The 27,915-nt window shown below is 47.6% G+C and overlaps 2 protein-coding genes across 4 annotated transcripts; one reads left to right on the top strand and one right to left on the bottom strand.

Moving 5' to 3' along the window:
* Positions 1 to 1,277: 1,277 nt before the first annotated feature.
* On the bottom strand, positions 1,278 to 12,089 carry LOC307095462 (F-box/WD repeat-containing protein 12-like; the record flags this gene model as incomplete). The annotated part of the gene is made up of 9 exons (XM_079764647.1): positions 1,278 to 1,377; positions 2,685 to 2,818; positions 2,896 to 3,044; positions 3,991 to 4,201; positions 5,567 to 5,776; positions 7,382 to 7,591; positions 8,971 to 9,056; positions 10,136 to 10,274; positions 12,000 to 12,089. The coding sequence occupies 9 exons, from the start codon at positions 12,087 to 12,089 to the stop codon at positions 1,278 to 1,280; spliced, it is 1,329 nt and encodes a 442-aa protein (XP_079620773.1).
* A 1,264-nt stretch (positions 12,090 to 13,353) lies between these two features.
* On the top strand, positions 13,354 to 27,915 carry RGN (regucalcin). Of its 3 annotated transcripts, XM_079764970.1 has the most exons (7): positions 13,354 to 13,434; positions 15,972 to 16,146; positions 18,019 to 18,201; positions 22,460 to 22,675; positions 25,290 to 25,421; positions 26,146 to 26,300; positions 27,267 to 27,915. In XM_079764970.1, exons 2-7 carry the CDS (start codon positions 15,978 to 15,980, stop codon positions 27,315 to 27,317), a joined length of 906 nt encoding a protein of 301 aa, XP_079621096.1. In that variant the 5' UTR covers positions 13,354 to 13,434; positions 15,972 to 15,977; the 3' UTR covers positions 27,318 to 27,915. The 3 variants fall into 3 exon arrangements, with proteins under 3 accessions (XP_079621096.1, XP_079621098.1, XP_079621097.1); XM_079764972.1 differs by lacking the exon at positions 22,460 to 22,675; XM_079764971.1 differs by lacking the exon at positions 26,146 to 26,300.

The following is a 27,915-nucleotide window of genomic DNA, read 5'->3' as shown; positions in this document are numbered from 1 at the left end:
AAACAAAACAAAATCATCTTACATTGAACTTAATATGTATTAAATATTTGAGTTACATCCTGCAAATTTCTGAGATGACACTTTGACTCTCCACCTTGTCTTAGTGTCTATTCCCCATCGCTGACTCCAGCCACATAGACTTCCTTTGATTCTGAACCAATCAGACTGGGGACGGATTATAATGCATCTCAGGGCGTCTTCTCCGCCCAGCCTGGCCCTTCTGCGTAGACCCTTCAGTGGGCTTTCCCTCCCCTATCCTCCGGGTCACGGCTTCAAACTTGTTTCTACAGAGAGGGGGTGGTAGGCACTTAACTTACACACCCACACGGCTCTTTGGAGAAACCTCCCGTGGAGGTTACATTTCCATTAGACTACTATCTATAACCCCTCAGATCATCTTTCTTCCAACCCTCCCCTCCCCACAAAGTCAGGAGAGTAGGCCCTTGTGTTTTAGGCTTCATTTGATAGGACTCGCTCCCAGAACTCGGAATCCCGAGCTAGTGATACAGGATGGGGGCAGTTCTTTGTCATATCCATTACAAGGGCTCTGGGGATATGCACATTCGTGTGATGGAGCCTTTGATGTATTTTCCGTTTCTCAGTCCCTTTGAGCATTTTTATTACCGTGTATATCCTTAGTCTCTTCCAGCTATGTTTCAATATGAACCTCTATATTTTTCTAATACATCTCCTTTGGCTTAAGTTTTACAGGATTTAATTTTGGTTCCTTACAGGCAAGAACACTGACTACTGACACAGGTGCCTTCCCTTTTTTAATATATTTTATTGATTTTTTACAGAGAGGAAGGGAGAAGGATAGAGAGCTAGAAACATCGATGAGAGAGAAACATCGATCAGCTGCCTCCTGCACACCCCCTACTGGGGATGTGCCCGCAACCAAGGTATATGCCCTTGGCCGGAATCGAACCTGGGACCCTTCAGTCTGCAGGCCGACGCTCTATCCACTGAGCCAAACTGGTTAGGGCATGCCTTCCCTTTTAAAGCAGCCTCAACCTAAACCCATGCTTTCCTCTATACGATGCTTCTGTGGAATTGTCTGGAATTGTGTATTTGTGTGACCATTCGCATTCTGCTACCTTAGTATTTGACTCTCTCCCTGATTGCACGAGCAAAGGATGTTTCTCCACCCTCTGATTCGTTATAAATTACTGCTGGGTTTTTTAATATCACCAAAAGGATCATTCTGGGTTTGCAAATAGAATTCTCTTTATTATAATGAGGAAGTTGATGCCAGGTGAACTGCATTCGTTTCCGTATCACGGGTTCAAAGAATACATCACCAGGAAGCTGGATTGGCCTCTCTTTGACACCACACACACGATGCTTGTGTTGTCACAGATGGCTATGGGGTAAGCGCTGCCAAAGGACAAAACAACATCCTCCAGTGGACAAAAGGGAACGTAGGTCTATTGTTGACGATACTAAATTTGAATCTGACAAAGACATAAATGTTCTCTTCAAATCAACTGCCCCTTTCATCATAGAAGTTACTTTTAGATTCGGTTTTGAGTAACTGTAAACCTGGCAAACTTATGCCGATTATTGCCCAGACGGTGGTTAGAGTGTCAGCCCACACACTAAGGGTCATGGGTTTGATTCCCAGTCAAGGGTATGTACTTGGGTTGCAGGTTCCATCCCTGGCCTAGATCGGAGCACCTCCAAGAGGCAACCAAAGACCTAAATAAATTGAGAGACATATAGACATGATGTGTCTCTTTCATATTGACATTTTTCTCTTTTTCTTTCTCTCTCTCTCACCCATCCCACCTCCCTCCTTCCCTCACACTCTCCCTAAAAAGGAAAAAAGGAAAACAATGTAGATGAAGGCAAGCAATCTAGAAAAAAATAAGTAAAATACAGATAAAGGCAGTTCATGAAAGAAGCAACTCAAATGACTAATGAACTAATACAAACAAGAACCTTACAAGTAAAGATGGGACATCAAGGCTGAATCTTCACACAGCACTTGCAGGAACATAAACTGAGAGCCCTTATGGAAAGCCCTTTGAAATCTATTGCAAAAGCTGTGGACTCCAAGAAGAAGCAATTCTCTTTGGGGGCTTAAGTCTAGTCATATACACTGAGTGGCCAGATTATTATGATCTTTTAACACATAATAATCTGGCCACTCAGTGTATATTCTATATAATAAAAGGCTAATATGAAAATTGTCCCCTCAACCAAGAGTTCGACCAGCAGGCAGGCCGGCCAACCGTCCATGTCCCCTCCCCCTGGCCAGGCTGGCCGGACCCCACCATGCACAAATTCATGCACCAGGCCTCTAATATATATATGCATTCAGAGATCATAATAATCTGGCAACTGAGTGTATATCCCCAAAGAATATTTTTTAAAATATATTTTTATTGACTTCAGAGAGGAAGGGATAGGGAGAGAGAGAGAGAAACATCCATGATGAGAGAGAATCACTGATTGGCTGCCTCCTGCACGCCCCCGACTGGGTTCGAGCCCGCAACCCGGGCATGTGCCCTGACCAGGAATCAAATCCGGGACCCTTCAGTCCCTAGGCTGACACTCTATCCACTGAGCCAAACCGGTCAGGGCAAAGATTCGTTTTTTTATTCTAGTTACCCTTTATTAATCTGTTTAATGTAGACATTTCAAATTGTTAGGAAGAGTTGAAGTTACAAAGCAGGGCTTACCAGTTTGGCCTCTTGTCATCCTTTTTCTGCTCCAGGTGACAGCAGCTCTGAAGGCGCGGATGACAGTCTCCCTCTTCCCACATGTACAGGTGCAGGTAGTTATCCATGGATGTGGTGAGGACGTGGAGAGAGTCCTGCAAAGGAGACCCAGGGTGAGTGGCCCAGCACCCACATTGGAGTTGGAGTGCCGGGAAGAGAAGGGCATACATACCATCCATATGTAACAGATTACATTCCGATGGTGGTCAAATTTTTGCAGCAGGTGGCCATGGATGGTGACGAGGAACAGGCATCGCCCACTTTCAAAGACAATTGTGGTTCCGTCACAGACTCCCATACATTCCGGAGCATCCATGTTATCTGCCAGCATGAAGCTTGCAATCTGACGGGCTGTTTTCATGTAAAACATACGCACACACGACCAGCCAGATTTGGGGTCATGTAGTCAGAACCACGTCCTTACCCTGAACGAAAAATTAGACTCTCGTCCGGCCTGCGTGGCTCAGGGTTGATTGTCAACCTATGAACCAGGAGGTCACGGTTTGATTCCCAATCAGGGCACACGCCCAATTTGTAGGCTTGATCCCCAGTGTGGGGCGTGCAGGAGGCAGCTGATCCATGATTCTCTCTCATCATGGATGTTTCTATCTCTCTCTCCCTCTCCCTTCCTCTCTGAAATCAATTTAAAAAAATTAAAAAAGAAAAAATATACTCCCTACTTCCAGGGGACTTCAGTCCAGGGAGGAAAGTGAAGGGTCGGCCAGTGGCCCAAAAATATGTGCCACTGACTGAGGTAGGTGCAATCACACGGGAAGGGAGGGCTGTGCACAATAAATGATAGTTCAGGCCTAGAGAGAAGGGACAGTGGAATTTAGGTCCTAAAGCATGATGGGAATCACAGCATGTTTGCCCAAGAGGGCACGGGGGGGAGGATAGAGGTCAGAAGCCTGGGCATTAAGAGTCAAACAGGGGCCAGCCGGCCTAGCTCAGGGATTGAGCATCAACCTATGAACCAGGAGGTCACAGTTCAATTCCCAGTCAGGGCACAGGCCCCGGCTGGATCCCCAGTAGGGGGTGTGCAGGAGGCAGCCGATCCATGATTCTCTCTCATCGTTGATGTTTCTATCTCTCCCTTCCTCTCTGAAATCAATAAAAATGTGGGTTGGATTTTTTTAACAGCCAGACAGGCACGGGGTAGCTTCCAGTTAAGAAAGCCCCTTCCCCGAGATTGGCCTATTTACAGATGCCTATAGCTTAACCTGAGTGTGAGTGTGATTGGCAGGAGAGACAAGGCAGCTTAGCCTACCTTGGATGGCTGTGCTGCCCCCAGGGCTCTCAGCTGTCATGTCAAAGGTGACAAATGCTGTCCTTCTGAAAAATTCTTTTCGGAACATGATTGTCAGCCTGTTTGCGCACTTCAGGGCCCAGCAGGCTCGGGTGCAAAATGTCAACAGGAGAGTGACGAACAGAGGGTCCATGCCTACCGATGGTCTCAGTAAGCAGTCCGCGAAAAACACCTGTGGAGAGACCAGTGCACGTGTATTCAGGAGAAGGGGGAGGTTACAGCTTCTCAGTACGAGAGCAACACCAGGAAATCCTCCTTAAAGATCCTCCACTGGGGCCCTGACCGGTGTGGCTCAGTGGATAGAGCATCGGCCTGCGGACTGAAGGGTCCCTGGTTTGATTCCCGGTCAGGGCACATACCAGGGCTGCGGGCTCGATCCCCAGTAGGGGGCATGCAGGAGGCAGCTGATCCATGATTCTCTTTCATCGTTGATGTTTCTCTCTCTCTCCCCCCTCTCCCTTCCTCTCTGGAATCAATTTTTTAAAAATCCTCCACTGTGGCCAAAGCTTTATTCTGAATCTCAGGAAGCCTTGCATAGTCACTGCTTGTCACTGTCTTCCTATCCTGCCCATCATGGTCACACACAGAGCAGAGTCCCCAAAGCTTCCCTTGCGTTCCAAAAGCATGCGGCCACACTGGACCCCCAACCCCCAATCAGGTTGCAGTTGGCCAAGCAGGATCTCCCTTCTTGGAGGACTTGTCAAGGGCTGATCCGCCTGTGCCGCTGCCTCCCTGAGTTCCTTGCCCTCTGGTGCCCAGGCACATGCGCCATGTAAAAGGACCTGCTCGCCCTGGTTGGTGTGGCTCAGTGGTTAGAGCGTTGGCCTGCGGACTGCAGGGTCCCGGGGTTCCATTCCGGTCAAGGGCACGTATCTCGGTTGTGGGCTCCTCCCTGGCCTGGGCCCTGGTGGGGGCTCGAGCAGGAGGCAACCAATCAATGTGTCTCTCTCACATCGATGTTTCTCTCTGTCTTTCCCTCTGTCTTCCACTCTCTCTGTAAATCAATGGAAAAAATATCCTCGTGTGAGGATGTTATTTTCTGTTGAGATTCTGGAGCCTAGGGAGCTTGTGTATTTTTTATTAATTTTCCTGTTTCTTTGAAGCAAGAGACTTTGTATAGCCTTCCAGTGCAAGGACTTCAGACCAATTCTTCGTATTACACTTGGTTGCCTCTTGGCTACATAACTGCTGAGTGCAAATCATTGAACTCTTTAATGAAGTATTGTAGAGAATAAATCATTATGGGTAAAAATAAATAAATAAATAAAATAAGGAGAGCCAAAGCCAACCAGATCCTACTTCTTGGTCTCTCTCTCACCCTCTTCCATGTCTTTGGCTGGCTCAGGCCCCATGCGCCAATTTTCCCTCACAAACATTTGTCTCTGCGAATGGACCTTGCTGCTCCCAAGGACAGTGTTTCATGTTCTGTGGCCTTGGGAGGAGGGGGCCGTCCGACCGGTCCTCGCTGAGCTCCGCCTGCTGCCTCCTAACCCGGACCCCCTCCTCCTGAGCCTGAGGCACCCCGGGCAGCCCCTACCTTTGGCAATATGAACTGGTGGGTCCCGGAGGCGAAGATCCACTTCCTGTTGGGAGAGCAGTGCAGATAGACCACGCGGTGCTCGAACGCATTCACGCGAGAAACACTCTTTAACTCGGGCACCGTCAGAGTGTGGATGTCCCCTTCAGAGTCACCGATCTGAAACAAAGCACCGCCCACCACCAAGTCAATGGAAGGAGACGTGAAACCCTAGGGCCAACGGGAGGCAGCCCTGGCAGCTACGGGGGGTGCCACAATTTCTGTCTTTCTTTTTTTAAATGTATTTTTGTTGATTTCGGAGAAGAAGGAAGAGTGAGAGAGAGAGAGAAACATCCATGATGAGAGAGAATCATGGATCGGCTGCCTCCTGCATGCTCTACACTGGGGATCGAGCCAGCAACCAGGCATGTGCCCTTGACCAGAATCGAACCCGGGACCCTCTAGTCCACAGGCTGATGCTCTATCCACTGAGCCACACCAGCTAGGGCAGTGCCACCATTTCTTCAATCACAGAGTGGAGATGAACTCCTCTGACCAGCCTGCCCCACAGGGTCCCTGGGATGATCCCAAGGAATAAAATGTTCTAAGCCCCGAAGTACCCCAGGCTAGTGACTCATTTGCACATCAACACTCTTCCGTTTTTCCCCATGTCTTCCCGAACCCACGTCTCTCCCTACGTGACATCCCTGTCCAAGCTCATGTCCTCTACAATAAGACACACCTGAAAGAAGAAACTAGATATAAAACAATTCAAGAAGGTTGGCGTTTTTCTTTTAGAAGAATTACTGAGGCAATGTACCTGAGGTATAACAAAGGCCAAGAGAGTATAAAGATTTCTATGACCAATATTCATTGGTGTATTGTGACTCTCAGAGGATGTGATAATAGAGACTAGCGTTCCTGTTGCAGGAAAAATCCTGCAATAGGGTGTCCTGCTGCACTCTACCCCGCCCTGCCTGCTCTCCTCCCTTGTCCCCTGCCCCGCATTCTCCGCTAGCCCCCCTGCTTTTCTCCCTTCTCCGCCAGCCTGCTCTCCTTCCTTCTTCCCTGGCCCCGCCTCCGCTCCTCCCTTCTCCCCCGGCCTGCCTTCTCCGCCAGCCCGCCTGCTTTTCCCTTCTCCCCCGGCCCCGCCTCTGCTCCTGCCTTCTCCCACAGCCCCGCCTCCACTCCTCCCTTCTCCCCTGCCCCGCCTTCTCCGCCATCCCGCTCTCCTTCCTTCTCCCCCGGCCCCGCCTCTGCTCCTCCCTTCTCCTCCCCCTGGCTTGCTTGCTTCTCCTCAGCTTTGCTCCCTTCTGCAGCTCTTGGCTTCTTTCTACGCTGTCTTGATATGCAAATTAGCCGCCATCTTTGTTGGGGTAATCTGCATATTCGTCCTGATTGGCTGGTGGGCGTGGCTTGGCTGGTGGGCGTGACTTGGGCATAGCAAAGGTGCGGTCAATTTGCATATTTGTCTATTATTAGATAGGATGCTTCAAGAAGACAGGTTGAGCCCTAACCGGTTTGGCTCAGTGGATAGAGCGTCGGCCTGTGGACTGAAAGGTCCCAGGTTCGATTCCGGTCAAGGGCATGTACCTTGGTTGCGGGCACATCCCCAATAGGAGGTGTGCAGGAGGCAGCTGATCGATGTTTCTAACTCTCTATCCCTCTCCCTTCCTCTCTGTGAAAATTCAATAAAATGTACTTTTTTAAAAAGAAAGAAAGAAAAGAAGAGGGCAGGTTGAGAGGTGGCCATCATGGGGCCCAATACCTGCCAAGGTAGTGGGCGCTGTGGGCGCTGTGGGTGCCGTGGCCCCTCCAGACGCAGGGCTCACTCACCATCAGGACAGGGCGGTCATCCGTGAGGAAGACTTCCATGGAACTGCAGATGGTGCGCATGGTGAGCGTCGCCAGAGGGTTCACATCCCGGCAGTTCCACACTTTGATGGTCTCCTGTCCATCCAAGGTGAAGGCAAGAGATCTCTGCGGCAGCGTCGCCAGCCGCTTGATGCCGGTCGGCTGGGTGGGGCTGGACCAGATCATAAGGCCCTGGGAACGAGAGTAACGCCGTCTGTTCAGGGGCCCTCCGCACGTGCGGGCCCGCCTCCTGCCGGTGCTAATTCGGAAGCTTCCTCCAAACCAGGCGTATTGTTTTCTGGGAATAGAATTAAGGAAATTCTGCTCCACATCTCCGCTCTTTGAGGGGTGGTGAACATAAAAAAGGAATTATGAAGCCCTAGCTGGGTTGGCTCAGTGGATAGAGCGTCGGCCTGCAGACTGAAGGGTCTCGGGTTCGATTCTGGTTGAGAGCACGTACCTCGGTTGCAGGCTCCTCCCTGGCCCGGGCCCTGGTCGGGGCCCTTGCAGGGGGCAAACAATTGATGTGTCTCTCTCACATCAATGTCTCCCTTTCTCTCTCTCTCTCTCTCTCTCTCCTCTTCCCTCCCTTCCACGCTCTCTTAAAAAAAAAATCAATGGAAAAAATATCTTTGGGTGAGGATAAAAAATTTAAAAAGTGAATTGTCTACATGCTATAGTCTAAATCAGTGGTCGGCAAACCGCAACTCGCGAGCCACATGCGGCTCTTTGGCCTCTTGAGTGTGGCTCTTCCACAAAATACCACGGCCTGGGCGAGTCTGTGTTGAAGAAGTGGCATTAGAAGAACTTTAAGTGTAAAAAATTTGGCTCTCAAAAGAAATTTCAATCGTTGTACTGTTGATATTTGGCTCTGTTGACTAATGAGTTTGCCGACCCCTGGTCTAAATCAGGGGTCCTCAAACTTTTTATTTTTTTATTTTTTTTAAATATATTTTATTGATTTCTTACAGAGAGGAAGGGAGAGGGATAGAGAGCTAGAAACGTCGATGAGAGAGAAGCATCGATCAGCTGCCTCCTGCACACCCCCCACCGGGGATGTGCCTGCAACCCAGGTACATGCCCTTGATCGGAATCGAACCTGGGACCCTTCAGTACGCAGATCGATGCTCTATCCACTGAGCCAAACCGGTTAGGGCTGTCCTCAAACTTTTTAAACGGGGGGCCAGTTCACTGTCCCTCAGACCGTTGGAGGGCCGGACTATAGTTTAAAAAAAACAACTATGAACAAATTCCTATGCACACTGCACAGATATTATTTTGAAGTAAAAAAACAAAACGGCAAAAACACCCGGCGGAAAAAAAAATAATAATAAAAACAAAAAACACCCGGCGGGCCGGATAAATGTCCTCGGTGGGCCGCATGTGGCCCGCGGGCCGTAGTTTGAGGACGCCTGGTCTACATGAAAAGGTAGCAGGTTACCAGTTAGAAGACCTAATTGGAAACTGTTGCTGTTGCCAATTGAGTAGCATCTTCCTCCCAGCACTTGCTTCGCCTGTGGGACAGGGTGGCCACAGGTAGGCGTGACCCGCATGCTCAATGCCAGACTCACCTCCTGCACATCCCAGGCACAGAGCATGCACTTTGAAGACACCGTGCAAATGACTGACTTCTGTTCACCCACGGAGGGGCCACTTCCTGACAAATAAGCCAAAGGCCTCAAGAGTCCTGCAAGGCAACACAGACAGATACTTGAGGAAGGATCCAATTGAATAGAGAATATTCTGGAACAATCGTTTTAAGTTGTTTGCAACCTTAGTGGAGGATAGGATGGAAATTGGGCTTCAGATTCATTCAAACTGGACCACTGGGGAGATGTTGGCCGATTTGTTTCTCCTGGTTAATCTCAGTTTCCACAGATATAAAATGGGGATAAAAATCACTCCATCAGATGCCCGGATGGTGTGGCTCAGTGTTTGAGCATCGACCTATGAACCAGGAGATTACAGTTTGATTCCCAGTCAAGGACACATGCCCAGGGTGGGGGCTCGATCCCCATCATGGGGAGCAGGAAGCAGCTGATCAATGATTCTCATCATGGATTTTTTTTTTCTCTCTCCCTCTCCCTCCCTCTCTGAAATTATTTTTTTTTAAAACTACTCCATCAGAGAACTGTTCTGAATTTTAAAAGAGGTACCAAAAATAAAGTGAGCATTTGAACTATTATTTAAATGTTTCCTTTCCCTTTAGCCCGGGCTGGTGTGGCTCAGTGGATAGAGCATTGGCCTGCAGACTGAAGGGTCCTGGGTTCAATTCCGGTCAAGGGTACATGCCCAGGTTGCGGGCTCGATCCCCGGTGGGGGGAGGGGGTGTGCAGGAGGCAGCTGATCAATGATTCCCTCATCATTGATGTTTCTCTCTCTTTCTCCCTCTCCCTCCCTCTCTGAAATCAATGAAAAATAAATAAATGTTTCCTTTGCCTTTAAAATGTGTATTCTAGAAGGGCTGGGAAGCCGTTGGGCCAAGGGAGTCCCGGGCTCAGGTTTATGTTGGGCAAAGATCACTCTGGCTTCTCCAAGCAGCAGAGGTCACAGGGGACACGGCTGGAAGCGGAGACCAGCGCTTGTCATCACAGCAGCCCAGTCCTGTTACATCTTCATTCCCTTTGTCCTCACTGAATGAGCGCACACACGCGTGCACACACACACACACACACACACACACCCCAAAACCAGTGCATTTCCTCCAACAGTGACCTGCGTTGCCCATGCTCGTACCAAGGGTGTCCGTGGACTCCTTGTAGGCAAAGTCCTGCGGCTTGGCCCGCATCATGCAGCGCTCGCGCCTGGTGTGGGTGAGGAAGAGCCGCTTCCATGAGGGCACCTGCAGGCCCTCCCAGGAGATGCTCCATCTCCTCTGACACAGGTTTCTGGAAAGTCACAGTCCCGTCAGGCGGCCGGGCCCCTGAGCCCCACGGGCGCCACCTTGACCCGCTGCAGCCTCCTCTCAGGCCTCTCATCGCCCGCCCACCCGCCCCCAGGCCTCCGCTCAAACCCCAGGGACACCTGTCCGCCCCCCTCCATCCTCCCCTGCCCCCCTCCATCCTCCCCTGCCCCCTCCATCCTCCCCTGCCCCCTCCATCCTCCCCTGCCCCCCCTCCATCCTCCCCTGCCCCCTCCATCCTCCCCTGCCCCCTCCATCCTCCCCTGCCCCCTCCATCCTCCCCTGCCCCCTCCATCCTCCCCTGCCCCCTCCATCCTCCCCTGCCCGCCCTCCATCCTCCCCTGTCCCCCTCCATCCTCCCCTGCCCCCTCCATCCTCCCCTGCCCCCTCCATCCTCCCCTGTCCCCTCCATCCTCCCCTGCCCCCTCCATCCTCCCCTGCCCGCCCTCCATCCTCCCCTGTCCCCCTCCATCCTCCCCTGCCCCCTCCATCCTCCCCTGTCCCCTCCATCCTCCCCTGCCCCCTCCATCCTCCCCTGCCCCCTCCATCCTCCCCTGTCCCCTCCATCCTCCCCTGCCCCCTCCATCCTCCCCTGCCCGCCCTCCATCCTCCCCTGTCCCCCTCCATCCTCCCCTGCCCCCCTCCATCCTCCCCTGCCCCCTCCATCCTCCCCTGCCCCCTCCATCCTCCCCTGCCCGCCCTCCATCCTCCCCTGTCCCCCTCCATCCTCCCCTGCCCCCTCCATCCTCCCCTGCCCCCTCCATCCTCCCCTGTCCCCTCCATCCTCCCCTGCCCCCTCCATCCTCCCCTGCCCGCCCTCCATCCTCCCCTGTCCCCCTCCATCCTCCCCTGCCCCCTCCATCCTCCCCTGCCTCCCTCCATCCTCCCCTGCCTCCCCTCCATCCTCCCCTGCCTCCCCTCCATCCTCCCCTGCCCCCCCCTCCATCCTCCCCTGCCCCCCTCCATCCTCCCCTGCCCCCTCCATCCTCCCCTGCCCCCTCCATCCTCCCCTGCCTCCCTCCATCCTCCCCTGCCCCCCCTCCATCCTCCCCTGCCCGCACCTCCACAGGTGCTCCTCATCTGCTATATTCTTCCAGTACTTGAGAGAGAGAAGAGAGAAGCAGTCAATTGATACCCAAACGTTGGCCCCTCCTTCGCTATCATTTGTCCTTGGAGCAAGGCCACGGGAGAGGGGGGGGGGTAATGAGCCACCATCCAGGCTCTCAAAGCTGCCCAGGTGGGGCCCATGGGACGTGGTGGCAGCAGAGGCAGTCACTGCCGGGACAGGGCCCTCCTGGGAGGTTCAGAGGGACTTCTCGGGCTGGACACGGGGCTTCGAGAACCATCCATCAGCACAAGGATTCCCGTGCATCCCGTTGTCATTTTCATTGAACAAAATAGGAGGCTGTCAGAGTGAAGGATACTAACCCTCCCCCCCCACCCCAACACTCCATGTGCCGCTCTGTTCTTTTGCTAATTGGCACTCCAAGTGGCCAAGAGACTCAACTGACTCCCAAGGCCACGGATGGGCATGCCAGGCCTGGACGAGGTCAAGTTAAGGAACAAAGGAAGGTCGTTTGTGTGATGCTGGGGGAGCCAAGATCCCAAGGCCCAGGGAGCAAGGGGAGGGGGTCTTAGTGTGGTCATTTCAGACAGAGCCACAGAGGGGGCAGGAGGAGGGGAGATGGGAGCACTCACCTTGCTCACCTGGCCCACCTGCAGCAAGCTGGCGGCATCCAGGAAGGAGAAGATGTGCCGCATCGGCACTTCAGGCAACTGGATCTCCATCTTCTGTGGCAGAGCCCACGGCCAGGCTCCTTTCTCCTCTGCAGGCTGCTCTGCATTTAACGGCGTGGGAGGATTCCTACCCACAGCCCGTGGGGCTTGGAGACGAACAGGCTGCAGGTGCGCCGGCCTGCAGCGGCCTCCACTCCCACCTTCTCATGAGCAGACGCTCTTACTTCAAGGAAGTCCAACTTACCCGTTTGTTCTTTAGTGGCCGCGACTTTCCCAGCTATGTTTGCCTACCACAAAGTCACTTTTTTTGCTTGACTCGTTCTTTTTGACCTTTCCTATTTACAGCTGTGAATTACCTTTTCGGGATGAATTTCCAGCTGACATAGCAGCACATATTGAAAAGGTCATTAGGGATTGAGAAGTACAGATCGGTAGTTACAAAGCAGTCATCGGGACGTAAAGTACAGCAGAGGGAATACAGTCAATGATATTGTAGTAAGTGTACGGTGCCAGGTGGGTACTGGAAATATCAGGGGGAACACTTTGTAAATTATATGACTGTCTAACCACTATGTGTACACCTGAAACCAATATAAAAAATACTGAATGTAGATTTCATTGAAAAAATTAAAATAAATAAAAGCTAGTTATTTCTTTACTGGATTTCACTGATATCTTTGTCAAAACTCAGCTAATTGCCCTAGCCGGGTTGCTCAGTGGATAGAGCCTTGGCCTGCGGACTGAAGGGTCCCAAGCTGATTCCCATCAGGGGCACGAGCGGGGTTTCAGGCTTGATCCCCAGTAGGGGGCGTGTAGGATCCGTGATTCTCTCTCATCTTTGATGTTTCTATCTCTCTCCCTTCCCCTCTGAAATCAATAAAAATATATTTTAAAATATATTTTGAAAAAACAGTTGGCCTTCAGCCATCATTCTCCACTAGGAAGAGAGGCTGTAACTGCTTCGTTCTCTCCTTACTCACCTGTTTGCTGGACCTGACCGTCCACCCAATCTCTGTTGGGCATTTTAACAACGTTTTGTCTAAGAGAGAAACTCGAGCTTTCCTCCAACTCCAACGCTCCGGTTCCCTGGGCTGCACGCCTCCGCCCACCTCCCTGCCCCGGCGGCTCCGCAGGCCTCTCTTCTCCCCCCTCCCCTCCCCCCCACCCCCACCCCCACCCCCTCCCACCCCGCGCTGGCGGAGCAGGACAGCTCTGGGGCCTGAAGCTCCCCACCCCTCCACGGCCTGACCTTTGAGCCACCCAGAAGTCACCCGCCCGCCTCCCCACCCCCTCGCTGGGGAAGAAAGGTCGGGGCGACAGGCGAGCTGAGCCGGCTCAGGCTGGTCTCCCACCAGGGCGGCAGGAAGGGCACCGACTGGACCCTCGGAGACACCAGGTGGGCTCGACCCTCAGCTCCCAGGCCCCCCCCCCCCCCCCCGTCTGGTGGGGCTTTAGCTCAGACACATAGCGGGCCGCCTTGGGGCCGGGCCAGCTCTAACCGTCACGGAGGATTGCAAAGGCTGAGCCGCAGGTGGTATTGAGGCCTATTTGACCTGCGCTGTTTCTTTAAAAAAAAAAAAATGCAGTTTTCCCTGACCAGTTTGGCTCAGTGGATAGAGTGTCAGCCCAAGGACTGAAGGGTCCTGGGTTCAATTCCGATCAAGGGCATGTATCAGTTGCAGGTTCAATCCCCCTGGGGAGGCAGCCAATCAGTGTGTCTCTCACACTGATGTTTCTCTCTGTGTCTCTCTCCTCTCCCTTCTACTCTCTCTAAGAATCAATGGAAAAATATCCTTGGGCCCTAGCCGGTTTGGCTCAGTAGCTAGAGCGTTGGCCTGCGAACTGAAGGGTCCCAGGTTTTTGTTTTTGTTTTTTAATATTTTTTATTGATTTTTTACAGAGAAGAAGGGAGAGGAACAGAGAGTTGGAAATATTGAGGAGAGAGAAACATCAATCAGCTGCCTCCTGCACACCTCCCACTGGGGATATGCCCGCAACCAAGGTACATGCCCTTGACAGGAATCGAACCTGGGACCCTTCAGTCCGCAGGCCAATGCTCTATCCACTGAGCCAAACCAGTTAGGGCCCCAGGTTTGATTCCGGCCAAGGGCATGTACCTTGGTTGCAGGCACATCCCCAGTGGGGGGGGGGGGGTGCAGGAGGCAGCTGATTGATGTTTCTCTCTCATCAATGTTTCTGACTCTCTCTCCCTCTCCCTTCCTCTCTGTAAAAAAATCAATAAAATATATATTTTTAAAAAATATCCTTGGGTGAGGATTAACAACAACAACAACGTTTTTAATGCAGTTTACTGAAGGAAATATGAAACCAAAGATAATGTCCCTCCCCCCATCATTAATGTGCTCATCCATGTGTGAGACCACTTACTTCAAAGCAGATAGGTACCCAGGGGAAGGATGAAGATCAGGCGATTTGGGTCATCAGGACAGAGTTTGGGAGAGAGAAGGCTCTTGAAAGTTGCCTGTTTTTCCTCTCCCACATGGGTTTCTTAGGTCATGTTTTTCCTTTTCTGATTTTTCTTCTCCCTGATGGTCCGTCCAAGTCTCTGGCCTGAAGTCCCAGCATAGAATGTCCCTGCCCGCGGACTTCAGGACTCCTCGCCCAGCTGGCACGGTGCCTTCCTAGGCGGCAAGAAATAGCCGAGGGCTGCCAGTTCCCACAAGGGTGCCCGGATGGTGTCCCCTTGCCCACCCCTTCCACTGCCTGAACCTGGAAATGGATGTTAGTTCTGATGGAGGGTGTTACCAGCGATGAACACGTTTTAAAATGCAGCTCAGAAAAAATGCCAAGTGGGAAGGCTCTGGCCTTGGAGTGGTCAGGGGAGTGAATCAGCATCAACGCATGGGAAGGCAGCAGGCAAAGGTGACCTGCAGGCGCCCAGAGGAGCCAGCGGTGAGGGCGCTCCCCTCTCCCCCCCCCAACCCCACCCCCTGTCCGCCTTAGCGGCTGGGTCTGGCATGAAGAGCAACCTTGCCACCTCTGAGCTGGCTCTCTGAGGGTCACCAATACCTAGGTGTGGATGTTGGAGTGTCTCTCTCTCTCTCTCTCTCTCTCTCTCTCTCTCTCTCTCTCTCTCTACTTGGCCTGGCCAGTATTGCTCAGTGGTTGAGCGTTAACCTATGAACCAAGAGGTCATGATTCAATTCCTGGTCAGGGCACATGCCCAGGTGTGGGCTCGATCCCCAGTGGGAGGTGTGCAGGAGGCAGCCAATTGGTGATTCTCTCTCATCATGGATGTTTCTATCTCTCTGTCCCCCTCTCTTCCTCTCTGAAATCAATAAAAATATACACTGAGTGGCCAGATTATTATGCTCTCTGAACGCATAATAATAATCTGGCCACTCAGTATGTGTGTGTGTGTGTGTGTGTGTGTGTGTGTGTGTGTGTATTAGAGGCCTGGTGCATGAATTCGTGCATGGGTGGGGTCCGGCCAGCCTGGCCAGGGGGAGGGGACATAGGTGGTTGGCCGGCCTGCCTGCTGGTCGAACTCCTGGTGGAGGGGACAGTTTGCATATTAGCCTTTTATTATATAGGATATACACTGAGTGGCCAGATTATTATGCGTTCAGAGATCATCATCATCTGGCCACTCAGTATATTTAAAAAAAAAATAAAAGATCGCTTGACAAAAAGCCCTGGTAAGTTGAATGAAGATGTCTCATGCTATCACCTATCAGCTCTTAGTTCTTTTTCAGACGCATCTCCTCCGGCCACGTTACAGATTTTGTTCTGATTTTGGGAAAGTGCGCCCAGCCTTGCTAGTTCTAATAAAAACAACTCAATCTGTATTGGGAGCTTACCAGGCTCTCAAGCTGGATGCTGCACTGAATTCGCTCCGTGAGATCACATGCCATTTTGTGTCTGTCGCCCTCCATAGATCACATGCCATTTTGTGTCTGTCGCCCTCCATAGATCCCCATGGCCATGGGTTCCATTACGATTGAGTGTGTCCTGCCGGAGAGCTGCCGGTGCGGTGAGTCTCCGGTGTGGGAGGAAGCGTCCAACTCTCTGCTCTTCGTCGATATTCCTTCAAAGAGGCTTTGCCGGTGGGATTCGCTCAGCAAGCAAGTTCATCGAGTGACTTTGGGTGAGGATGCAGGCCGGGCTCAGATCCGCCCAGCCAGCCATCTTTTCTCTGGGGAAGGGAGGTCACTTCGAGTGTCATTCCCCCGGGACCTTCGTGTTAAGGCCGAATATGCTTTAAAACTTGGATTGTCAAGCTGTCTGTGTCCTCCACTTTTGCTAATCCACACCATTGATTTTTATTTATTTATTTATTTATTTATTTTTAAATATATTTTATTGATTTTTTACAGAGAGGAAGAGAGAGGGATAGAGAGTTAGAAACATCGATGAGAGAGAAACATCGATCAGCTGCCTCCTGCACACCCCCCTACTGGGGATGTGCCCGCAACCAAGGTACATGCCCTTGACCGGAATCGAACCTGGGACCCTTGAGTCTGCAGGCCGACGCTCTAGCCACTGAGCCAAACCGGTTTTTGCTACCATTGATTTTTAGAGAGAGAGGAAGGAAGGAAAGAGGGAGGGAAGGAAGAGAGGGAGGGAGGGAGGGAGGGAGGGAGGGAGGGAGGGAGGGAGAGAAGGAGGGAGGAAGGGAGGAAGGAAGGAAGGGAGGGAGGGAGGGAGGGAGGGAGGGAGGAAGGAAGGAAGGAAGGGAGGGAGGGAGGGAGGGAGGGAGGAAGGAAGGAAGGAAGGAAGGGAGGGAGGGAGGGAGGGAGGGAGGGAGGGAGGGAGGGAGGGAGGAAGGAAGGAAGGAAGGAAGGGAGGGAGGGAATGAGGGAAGGAGGGAGGAAGAGGGAAAGAGAATGAAATATCAATGTGAGACACATCGATTGGTTGCCTCCCGCACAGACCCTGACCAGAGCTAGGGATCAAACCTGCAACCCAGGTTCATGCCCTAGACCAGGAATCGAACCTGTGACCCTTCGGTGAGAGGGGCGATGCTCTACCCACTGGGAAATATCAGCCAGGGCTGTCGTTCTCCCACTTTGACCCAGGAGTACATTCTGGATGGCCAATACTTCCCTCTTCCTCTGTGAATGAGGGGCAGCATTCCCCATTTTGTTCCAATAATGAGGTGCTATCGGATCTTTCCTTAACGCCTTCAGATAAGGGCATTGGAGGCTGGAGACTGCTATCTAAATTATTTAATTTAAATAAAGTTTAAATTTTTAAAAAATATTTTATTGATTTTTTTTTTTTTTTTTTTTTGCAGAGAGGAAGGGAGAGGGATAGAGAGTTAGAAACATCGATGAAAGAGAAACATCGATCAGCTGCCTCCTGCACAATCCCCACTGGGGATGTGCCCGCAACCAAGGTACATGCCCCTGACCGGAATCGAACCTGGGACCTTTCAGTCCGCAGGCCGACACTCTATCCACTGAGCCAAACCGGTCAGGGCCAAGTTTAAATTTTTATGTAATTTTTAATGAAATAGGGCCCCTTAAAAGGACAGTCCTGTACTGGAGGGAGAGAAGAATGTCACAAGGCCTGGTTGCTGAAACTACCCAGCGTGTCTCTGCATTTCCTGGACAGCAGACAAATTCAGCATCTCTGGTTCTGTGACAACTGCTTGGGTGCCTCCCCCCTCCCCACCCCACCCACACAGTTAGCAATCCCTCCTCTGAACTTGATGTGGCGCCTGCCCCAATGTGTGGTGGCAGCTGTGGTTCTACTTCTCTGCTAGACCGGGAGCTTCCAATAGAGTTGGATTTCACTCACCTCCCTGTGCCTGCTGTCCAGAACGGTGCCTGGAGTTTATTAGCGACAAGTATCCCGGGCTTCTGTAGCCTTCATTGGTCAACAGAAGGAAGAGAGCACGCCCTTGTCGAAAGAGCTGCAATTCCTCTTGCAGACGGCAGGTGGCACGATAGGCTCAGCGCGCTGCTCGGCCCCTGGGCTGCGTGCCGCATCCTGACTGTTGCTTTTGCCTCTGCAGACGCCCCGGTCAGCTCCGTGGCCCTCCGCCAGCTGGGAGGCTATGTCGCCACAGTCGGAACGAAGTTCTGTGCTTTGGACTGGGAAGATCAGTCAGCCATTGTCCTGGCCACCATAGATAAAGACAAGAAAAACAATCGATTCAATGATGGGAAGGTGGATCCCGCTGGGAGATACTTTGCTGGTACGGTTTATCTTTAGCACCTACTTACTGAGTTTGGCAAAAAAGCACAACACTGATAAAAAAAAAAAAAATCTCACTGCTTTAGTGGTAAAAGTGTCTTGGGTTCTTTTATTAACTTGAGTCATTTGTATCACTAAAAAAAAAAAAAAAATCCCATGAGAAAAATTTCAGATATTCTTTCAGCTTCTGTCTCTAACAGAGACTAAAATTTGTATGGTAATTTTTTAAAATATATTTTATTGATTTTTCACAGAGAGGAAGGGAGAGGGATAGAGACCTAGAAACATGGATGAGAGAGAAACATCGATCAGCTGCCTCCTGCACACCTCCCACTGGGGATGTGCCCGCAACCAAGGTACATGCCCTTGACCGGAATCAAACCTGAGACCTTTCAGTCCGCAGGCCGACGCTCTATCCACTGAGCCAAACCGGTTTCGGCTGTATGGTAATTTTATGGCTTAAATAAGTTTTAAATAGATAAGCTTTGTTGTTGATGTTTAAATGAGAAATCATTTCAAATTTACAGAAAAAAAGTAAGAATTGTACAAACACCTGTGTTCCATTTATCTGAATGTACCTATTGTCAACATTTTGTTCCATTTACTCTCTCTACATATAAACATTTTTCTCCAGAATCATTTGAAAGTAAGTTGCATATATCATGTGCCTTTACTACTAAAATACTTCTTGTGTTTCATACTTCCTTTTGCTATCATTTCCCTTCTGTCTAAAGAATTTCCTTTAGCAATTATTTTAGTGTAGGTCTACTAGCTATGAATTCTCTTCGTTTTACTTTATATGAGAATGTCTTTATTTCCCCCTCATTCTTAAAGGATATTTTCAGTGAAGAGAGAATTTCAGGTTGACACTTTATTTTTCTTTCAGCAAATTTAAAATGTCACTTCATTCTGACCTCCATGGCTTCTCATGAAAAAAGTATGGTTGCCCTAGCTGGCTTGGCTCAGTGGATAGAGCGTCAGCCTGTGGACTGAAGGGTCCCAGGTTCGATTCCGGTCAAGGGCACATGCCTGGGTTGCGGGCTCGATCCCTAGTGGGGGGCATGCAGGAGGCAGCCAGTCAATGATTCTCTCTCATCATTGATGTTTCTATCTCTCTCTCCTTCTCCCTTACTCTCTGAAATCAATAAAGAAATACATTTAATAAAAAAAGAAAAAGAAAAATGTATGGTCATTGAAATCATCCCCCCCCCATATTTAATATGTGATTTTTCTTTCATTAATCTCAAGAATTTCTATTTTAATTTAGTTTTCAGAAATTTGACTATGATGTATCTAGGTATAGGTTTCTTTGGGCTTATCCTGTTTGGGGTTTGCTCAGCTTCTTGGATTTATAGTTTTGTGCTTTTCACCAAATTTGAGGAGTTTTGAGCCATTACTTCTTAAAATATTTTCTGGCCTTGTATTCTTTTTCCTCTTCTCTGGGAATCCAGTATGTTAGCTCTTTTGTTGTTGTTCTACAGGTCCCTAAAGCTCTGTACATTTTTTTCAATCTTTTTTAAAAATATATTTTATTGATTTTTACAGAGAGGAAGGGAGAGGGAAAGAGAGTCAGAAACATCAACGAGAGAGAAACACCGATCAGCTGCCTCCTGCACACCCCCTACTGGGGATGTGCCTGCAACCAAGGTACATGCCCTTGATCGGAATCGATCCTGGGACCCTTGAGTCCACAGGCCGACGCTCTATCCACTGAGCCAAACCGGTTAGGGCTTTTTTCAATCTTTATTATCTCTCTTGGTCAGATTCAAATAAATTTCTGTTGCCTTAACATAATGTTGGGGGTGGGCAATGGTAAGATATGTACACATATAATACCTTAATAAAAAAAATCGGGGAAAAATAAAGATGTTATCATAAAAAAAATGTACGCTGACTCTTTCCTCTGTCATCTCTTTTCTTCTGTCAGGTCCATCCAGTGAAATTTTTTTAGTTCAGTTATTTTATTTTTTTCACTTCTAAAATTTTCATTTGATTATCCTTTATGTCTTCTATTTCTTTGTTGATACTTTCTATTTTGAGTTTTATTTCAAGACGGTTTACAAATTGCTCGTAAGAGCTGTTTTAATCTTTGTTAAATAATTCCAACATCTGTGCCATTTTGCTTTCTGCGTCTGTTGCTTCTTTTCCTATACAAGTTGAGATTTTCATGCTTCTTTGTGTTGCCAAGTAATTTTGGACAGTATCCTGGCCATTTTTACTATTATGTTATGAGACCCTGAGTCTTGTTTAAATCCTATAAAGAATGTTTATATATTTGTTTTAGTAAGTAATCTGTATGTTTAGGCTCAGACCTCAGACCACAAGTTCCAACCTGCTTTCTCTTAGGTGCCGTTAGGTTTTGTCCCACATGCATGCCACTCGGTGGTCAGTCTGAGACTTAGAATGAATTCTACCCACAGCACCACTCTCAGTGTTTGGTATGCTCATTGGAATCATATCCATGCCTGTACAAGTAGAATATGAGTCCAGATCACAGACAGTTTTGTGGGGTTGCATTCCTGTGCAACATCCCTCTTCACTCTCTCTGGGTACGTTCCAGCTTGCTGGAGCTCTCCTTTCATTCCTCCAGCCTGAAACCACCCATATCTATGATTGTGCTCCCTCCAAGGTCAAATGGCAGGAGGACAGAGAGCAATCATGTTGGGCTCTGCCCTTTTGGAGCTGTGACTTCACCAAATGGAGCAGAATGTTCCCTTCCCTCCGAGATTTGATTCCTGTAGTTTTCTGTTGCTGGACACACTCTACTGTTGCTACCCTTGCTGAAGAATTGCCTGGGGATCGATGCGTGAGAGGATGGAGAAAAGGGAGTGGAAATTGCCAGAAGGAGAGGAGTAGGGGGAGTTAGAAGAAGGGAAAGTGGGGATAAATGGTAATGGAAGGAGACTTGACTTGGGGTGGTGAACACACAATACAGTATACACATGATGTGTTGCAGAGTTGTAGACATGAAACCTGTATGATTTTATTGGCCAATGTCACCCCAATAAATTCAATTTGAAAAATAACCAGGTGCTGAGAACCAATTCCAGCGTGTAATAATTACAAGAGTTTTACCAAAAGGTTGGTGAAGCTTGGGGAGCTCAACAGGGTTGAGTCACCTGTAGTTTACCTGTTGGAAACGGCTAAAGGGCACTTCCCCCAAACCTGAATAGGATTGTTAACTGCTAGACAGCTCTGGGCATTTTATTGCCTCCTGTTGGCCAAACACCTGAACAGCTCTAGGCTATTCCCCAAACTGACAATCTCTGTAAACCCTTTGACACCATACCCTTTGAAGTGTATATTTCCACCTTGCCTTGGGACAGATTGTGTTTAATAAAAGCACGGGTCCTTGGTCAAGGGAGAGTCTTCTAGCTCCTTCAGCTGGAAGCTCCTCTGACCCCCAATGCCTTTCAAAACTATCTTTCGTCCTTGGACTCCTTCTTAATCATCTACGCGCAGCCCCTATCTCCAGAATGCTGGACCCTTTGTAAGGCTGGGGAAAAAGAACCCCGGCAACCAGGGTATTTCTTCTACTCCTCTGAACCTCAGGAGTTTTCTGATCCTGGAGCCACAACTAGAGGGTTTTTCTTGGATCTGTCTGCCCCACAGTACTCACTCCAAGTTCCAGGCTGTACTATATTCAGTTGCAGGATGCTGGGGCATCCTGGAGGATAAAATGGAGAACTCCACACCAACTAAGTGGTACTGCAAATTCTGGTGCTCTTCTCTGAGCTTCCTCATCTTTACTTTTCTGAGTTCTCAAACAGCTATGCCTTGCATTTTGACCAAGTTGTATAGTTGTGCTCAGTGGAAGAAAATGAGATTGGTGCGGATGGACTCCTTCTTATCTGGAACTAGGACCTGTGTAGTTTTGATCTGCACTACAAGCAAGGTAGTTGTCATTTTTTCTTTTCATATTTTTTTTTTATCAATTTCAGAGAGGAAGGGAGAGGGAGACAGAGAAACATCAATGATGAGAATCACTGTTCAGCTGCTTTCTGCACGCCCCCTACTGGGGATTGAGCCTGCAGCATGGGCATGGGCCCTGACCGTGACCTTCTGGTTCATAGGTCAACGCTCAATCACTAAGCCACCCCAGCTGGGCGGTAGTTGTCATTTTTAAAAAATATAAGACCCAGATTGGGATTGTATAAATTCCTTGATTTAATCATGAGAAGGAACCCTGGTAAGAAAAGATAGTGCCGCCATGGGCAAGATGCTGTGGGGCTGAGCTCAGCGGTCTTTGGTTTTTGTAGGCACCATGGCTGAAGAAACAGCCCCAGGAGTTCTGGAGCGGTGCCAAGGATCCCTGTACTGCCTCTTTCCTGACCACCATGTGGAAAAGTACTTTGACCAGGTGGACATCTCCAATGGCTTGGATTGGTCCCTGGACCACAAAATCTTCTATTACATAGACAGCCTGTCCTACTCCGTGGATGCTTTTGACTATGACGTGCAGACAGGAAAGATCTGTATGTACTTTTTCTTTATTTTTCTTAATACTGCTCATATTTTTTCATATGTATATCATTAGTAGCTGCCTGTCCCTCCACCCATGGGTAAAGATCCTTACTTTGTCAAATAGAGAGCTGTCCAATGATATTATCCCAGTATGGTAATGATTACACAGACTTGACTATGATGCCACAGTCAAGCCACAGTTGGCATAATATGGATAGCTCTTTAATCCTCTTTCTTGCCACCATCACTAGAAAGAGGTTTACTGTAGGGTGTATTCTCTTCTACCAGAAGGTGCCTAAAGGCAAATAATATACAGTGGAATGATTAAAAGAACAGAAAATTAGAGTTTGGGGTTAATATATTAATATTTCTTATTTGTACTTTAGTTAACAATAGGCAAGTGCTCAGAGACTAACAACCTTTCAAAATGGAAAAGTAGCCCTGTCTGGGTGGCTCGGGTGGTTGGAGTGTCATCTCATACACCAAAAGGTTTCAGGTTTAATTCCAAGTCAGGGCACATACCTAGTTTGTGGGTTCGATCCCCGATCAGGAGCATATGGGAGCAACTGATCAATATTTCTCTCACACATCAATCTTTCTATCTCTATCTCTATATCTCTATCTCTAACTCTCTCTATCCCATTTCTATCTCTACCTCTACCTCTACCTCTACCTCTACCTCTACCTCTACCTCTATCTCTATCTCTCCCTCCCTCTCTCTCTAAAAATCAATACATATATATCCTTGGGTGAGGATTTTTTTTTAATGGAAAAGTTTTTTTAAAAAAGTAGTTACAGATTGTTCAAGTCCATCAATGGGCTCTAAATGAGCCATAGTTGGAAACTGGGAGGAAGTAATTATTGAGAAGAATTTAGAAGGGATTACTTGAAACTGTTTCATGAAAGGTGCCAAGCCACAAGAGCAAAACCAATAATTAAAAAATTACTTGAAAAATATCACAAGATTCTTGTGTAGATTTAATCAGAGGTGAAGCATTTCAGTACAAATGTGTTGTTTTCAAATATTTAGTGCTCTTTTTATGACTGTTTGTACCCATCTTACTTATGCATGGTTTTACTATTTTTTCCATTATACCTCACTTTTGTCACTGTAATGTCCTGCATTTTGGAGTGTAAAGTTTCTCTGGATTTTGATGTTTTTTGGATACTCTAATTCCCCCCTTTAAGACCAGCTAGTTGATTTCAGAATACCCCTCCTTTCAGAAAAAAAAACTCTTCTAATATTTCATTTTGATAAGGTGATTATGAAGCATTAGTCAGGCAGAAACAGAACTCATACATTGTACTAGTTTTTGTGAATGAATGGTCACGTGGCACCATTGAGTTGCCTTTTAGATCTTGGGGTTAATCAAAGTAGGCATTTTTGTAAGTAAAACTACAAAGGTCTAACCACAGGCTGAAGTACAGGGTGTCCCAAAAAATGTATACACACTTTAACAGCTGATAGCTCAATTTTGTAAATGTAATGTGTTTTATTTTTTAATATATATTTTATTGATTTTTTTACAGAGAGGAAGGGAGAGGGATAGAGAGTTAGAAACATCGATCAGCTGCCTCCTGCACACCCCCTACTGGGGATGTGCCCGCAACCAAGGTACATGCCCTTGACCGGAATCGAACCTGGGACCCTTCAGTCTGCAGGCTGCTGCTCTACCCACTGAGCCAAACCAGTTAGGGCAATGAAATGTATTTTAATAAACACTGCCTTTATAATTATTCAAAATGCATGTATACATATTTTGGGACACCCTATATATCTGAGGTGGTCATGCAGGGGTTCAATTCAGGTCAGCCTTAAAAATATCTATTGGTATTATATATATATATATATATATTGATTTCAGAGAGGAAGGGAGAGGGAGAGAGAGATAGAAACATCAATGATGAGAGAGAATCATTGATTGGGTGCCTCCTACAAGCCTCCTACTGGGGATCAAGCTGGCAACCTGGGCATGTGCCCTTGACTGGAATCAAACCCGGGACCCTTCAGTCTGCAGGCCAATGCTCTGTCCATTGAGCCAAACTGGCTAGGGCATATTGGTATTTTATTAAGAATTCTATTTCCTGCCTGGCCAGCATGGCTCAGTGGTTGAGCATTGACCCATGTACCAGGAGGTCACAGTTTGATTCTCAGTCAAGGACACATGCCTGGGTTGGGGGCTCAGTCAAGGACACATGCCAGTAGGGAGTGTGCAGGAGGCAGCTGATCAATGATTCTCTCTCCTCATTGATGTTTCTATCTCTCTCTCTCCCTCTCCCTTCCTCTCTGAAATCAATTTTTAAGAAAGAATTCTGCTCTCTTTTTTCTCTCCTGTGAAAGCTTCTACAGACATGTCTGCACCCAAACTAGAGGATGAATCCACCCCAAATCATGTGGTAAAAATCCTTTGTTGAGGGGTACCCATCACATTTGTGGTCATTGTTTAGAGTTAGGAATCCTTTTGAACCATCCCACCTGTGGTTCCCATACACCAGAACCCAGATAAGCAGACGTGATCAGTATTTATACTCACTTGATTGCTCATTGTTTGATGCTTAGTATTGAGTAGCTTGTTGTTTTGGGGTGTGTGTGTGTGTGTGTGTTTTTTTTTTTTCAAACCGTAGCCAACCGCAGAAGTGTTTACAAGCTGGAGAAAGATGAACAAATCCCAGATGGAATGTGTATTGATGCTGAGGGGAAGCTCTGGGTGGCCTGTTACAATGGAGGAAGAGTGATTCGTTTAGATCCTGAGACAGGTAGGCTCACAGCACAATGGAAAATCCCCGTCGTGTCTAGAAAACACCAGACACTAGGGACTGGGGAAAATTTATCATTAATAAAGTTAGACAGCAATATACAGGGTAGGGTATCCCCCCAAATTAATACACACTATAACAGATGATAGCTCAACTTTTTAAAATATATTTTTTATTCATTTCAGAAAGGGAGTGAGAGAGAAATAGAAACATCAATGATGAGAGAGAATCATTGATTGGCTGCCTCCTGCACACCCCTACCGGGGATTGAGCCTGCAACCCGGGTATGTGCCCTTGACCGGAATCAAACCTGGGACCCTTCAATCCGCAGGCCAATGCTCTATCCACTGAGCAAAACGAGCTAGGACCTGATAGCTCAATTTTGAAAATAAAATATATTTTAGTAAACACTGCCTTGATAATTATTCAAAGTGTGTGTATACATTGGGGGGGGGGGACACCCTATATTCACAGGTGTCCATTGGATGATTTTAGAAATAAAGTCCAAATATATAGCCCCAAATTTATAGTCAGAACTTCTTTTCCTATGCAGATAAGTCCTATGCAAATAAATTGTCAGGGAAGGCAGGTGCAATACATGGTTGAAATGTGACCTACACCATCTTCTTTAAACTCTTCTATTACTCTGTAAAGGGTCCTGAAAGCTTTTGCAGGTTGGAAATTTGCTAGAAGTAGACTTTAAATAATATATTTGGTGCTCCAGGGAAAAGACTCCAAACTGTGAAGTTGCCTGTTGATAAAACAACCTCATGTTGCTTTGGAGGGAAGGATTACTCTGAAATGTACGTGACCTGTGCCCGGGATGGAATAGACCCTGAGGGTCTTTTGCGGCAACCTAAAGCTGGTGGAATTTTCAAGGTGATGTGGCTATTTCTTTTCCTTAAGGATGAGGTGGGAGATCCTCAGTTAAGTATAATCAAGTGATCGGTGCTTTTTCATACTCCCGAGACACAATTCCATTTAGCATTTTAAGCTCATCATGCTACACTGAAAAACATTTTACTTAGATTTTCTAGACTGAAAGTTATCTGAAGTCCAGGACAATATTTTTAGACTCCTTAAAAATAATTTTTACTTCAGTAGTGTTTGCTGAAATTCTATAAATCAGTAGAATGGCCTTGGAAAACCAGTATTTGAAACATGTTTATAAGATCAGTTGATTGGCCCGGCCAGCGTGGCTCAATGGTTGAGCATCAACCTATGAACCAGGGGGTCACGGTTGGATTCCCAGTTTGATTCCCAGTCAGGGCACATGCCCTCAGGGCACATACCCGGGTTATGGGTTCAATCCCCAGTGGGGGGGATCGTGCAGGAGGCAGCCAATCAATGATTCTCTCGCATCATTGATGTTTCTATCTCTCCCTCTCCCTTCCTCTCTGAAATCAATAAAAATATATAATGAATGAATGAATGAATGAATGAATAAATAAATAAATTAGTTGATTGTTTTGATGTCACAAGAATATTTTCAGGTTTTTAACTTTTTTGCAACAAAACAAATACTGATAAAAAGTATAGACCTTTTGAGCTGAAAAGAAATTTAGAAATCATTTGGTTCAAATCCCTTTCTTAATAGCTGTGAAATGATAGAAATGAATTCAGCTTTAAATCCCAGTTAGCTGTAAATGGTTGCTAGTTAGATTATTATCTGTGTGGAAAATTGGGTTAGATCATAAATACCTAATCAAGTAATTCCTTTTTGTGATAGGGAATAAAATAAGAATAATAGGTGGTTAAATATATAATGTGAATCATAAAAGTGCTTTTGAAAAATACCTGTGGATTACTTTTTATCACAGTTTCTCTCTTTTCTTTTTTTAACAGATAACTGGCCTGGGGGTCAAAGGAATTCCTCCCTATCCTTATGTAGGCTAAGTGATAGGCCTTCTTTCCTACTGGAGGAAACGTTGCAGACAGCTAGAAAATTCTGGAGCTGACATTTCAATCTAGTTATCAAAAAATGAAGCAATGATGTTATAACAGAATTACATTTTTATTTACTCTTTTTTAAATGTAGAGATTTTTAACAAGGAGTGGCAGGTGGGTTTGATAACATACTATAAGGCCTTCTGCAAAGGTACTATAAAAATGTCAAGAATTGTTCAACTGTCAACCAGCCTCTTGATCTTTACAAAAATTGCTGGTGGACAGCGGCAGAGGGAAGAGACTGTACCTGTTCTTTATTCTGCATTTCATACTATACCCAAAGCTTCAAACTAATAAAAAGCAATCTGGTAAAGATTTACTACAATTATGTTCCTTTTTATTTTCATCATAATCTTATAAAATGTGCTGCAATGGTAACCTACCTTCATCTTCCTCTTCCTATATGTTATTTTAAAAATAAAATATTGCTAGAGGATGTGAATTAAACACTTTGGCAACATCCATGGTTCCAACTGCCACCTAGTAGATATAAAAGTAATATATTACTTTGGAAAGAATATTTTTAAAATAGCTTTATTGAGTTATA

This window comes from Cnephaeus nilssonii (genome assembly GCF_951640355.1).
Source record: "Cnephaeus nilssonii genome assembly, chromosome: X".
Classification (NCBI taxonomy): Eukaryota; Metazoa; Chordata; class Mammalia; order Chiroptera; family Vespertilionidae; genus Cnephaeus; species Cnephaeus nilssonii.
This window is presented reverse-complemented; position numbering and strand designations above follow the sequence as displayed.

Bases quoted from the DNA above. Each gene is read 5' to 3' on its own strand.
- RGN (XM_079764970.1), top strand. From the start codon at position 15,978: ATGGCCATGGGTTCCATTACGATTGAGTGTGTCCTGCCGGAGAGCTGC. The intron at 18,202-22,459 runs GTACGGTTTATC...TGGTTTTTGTAG, and splicing joins CGCTGGGAGATACTTTGCTG to GCACCATGGCTGAAGAAACA. The intron at 22,676-25,289 runs GTATGTACTTTT...TTCAAACCGTAG, and splicing joins CGTGCAGACAGGAAAGATCT to CCAACCGCAGAAGTGTTTAC.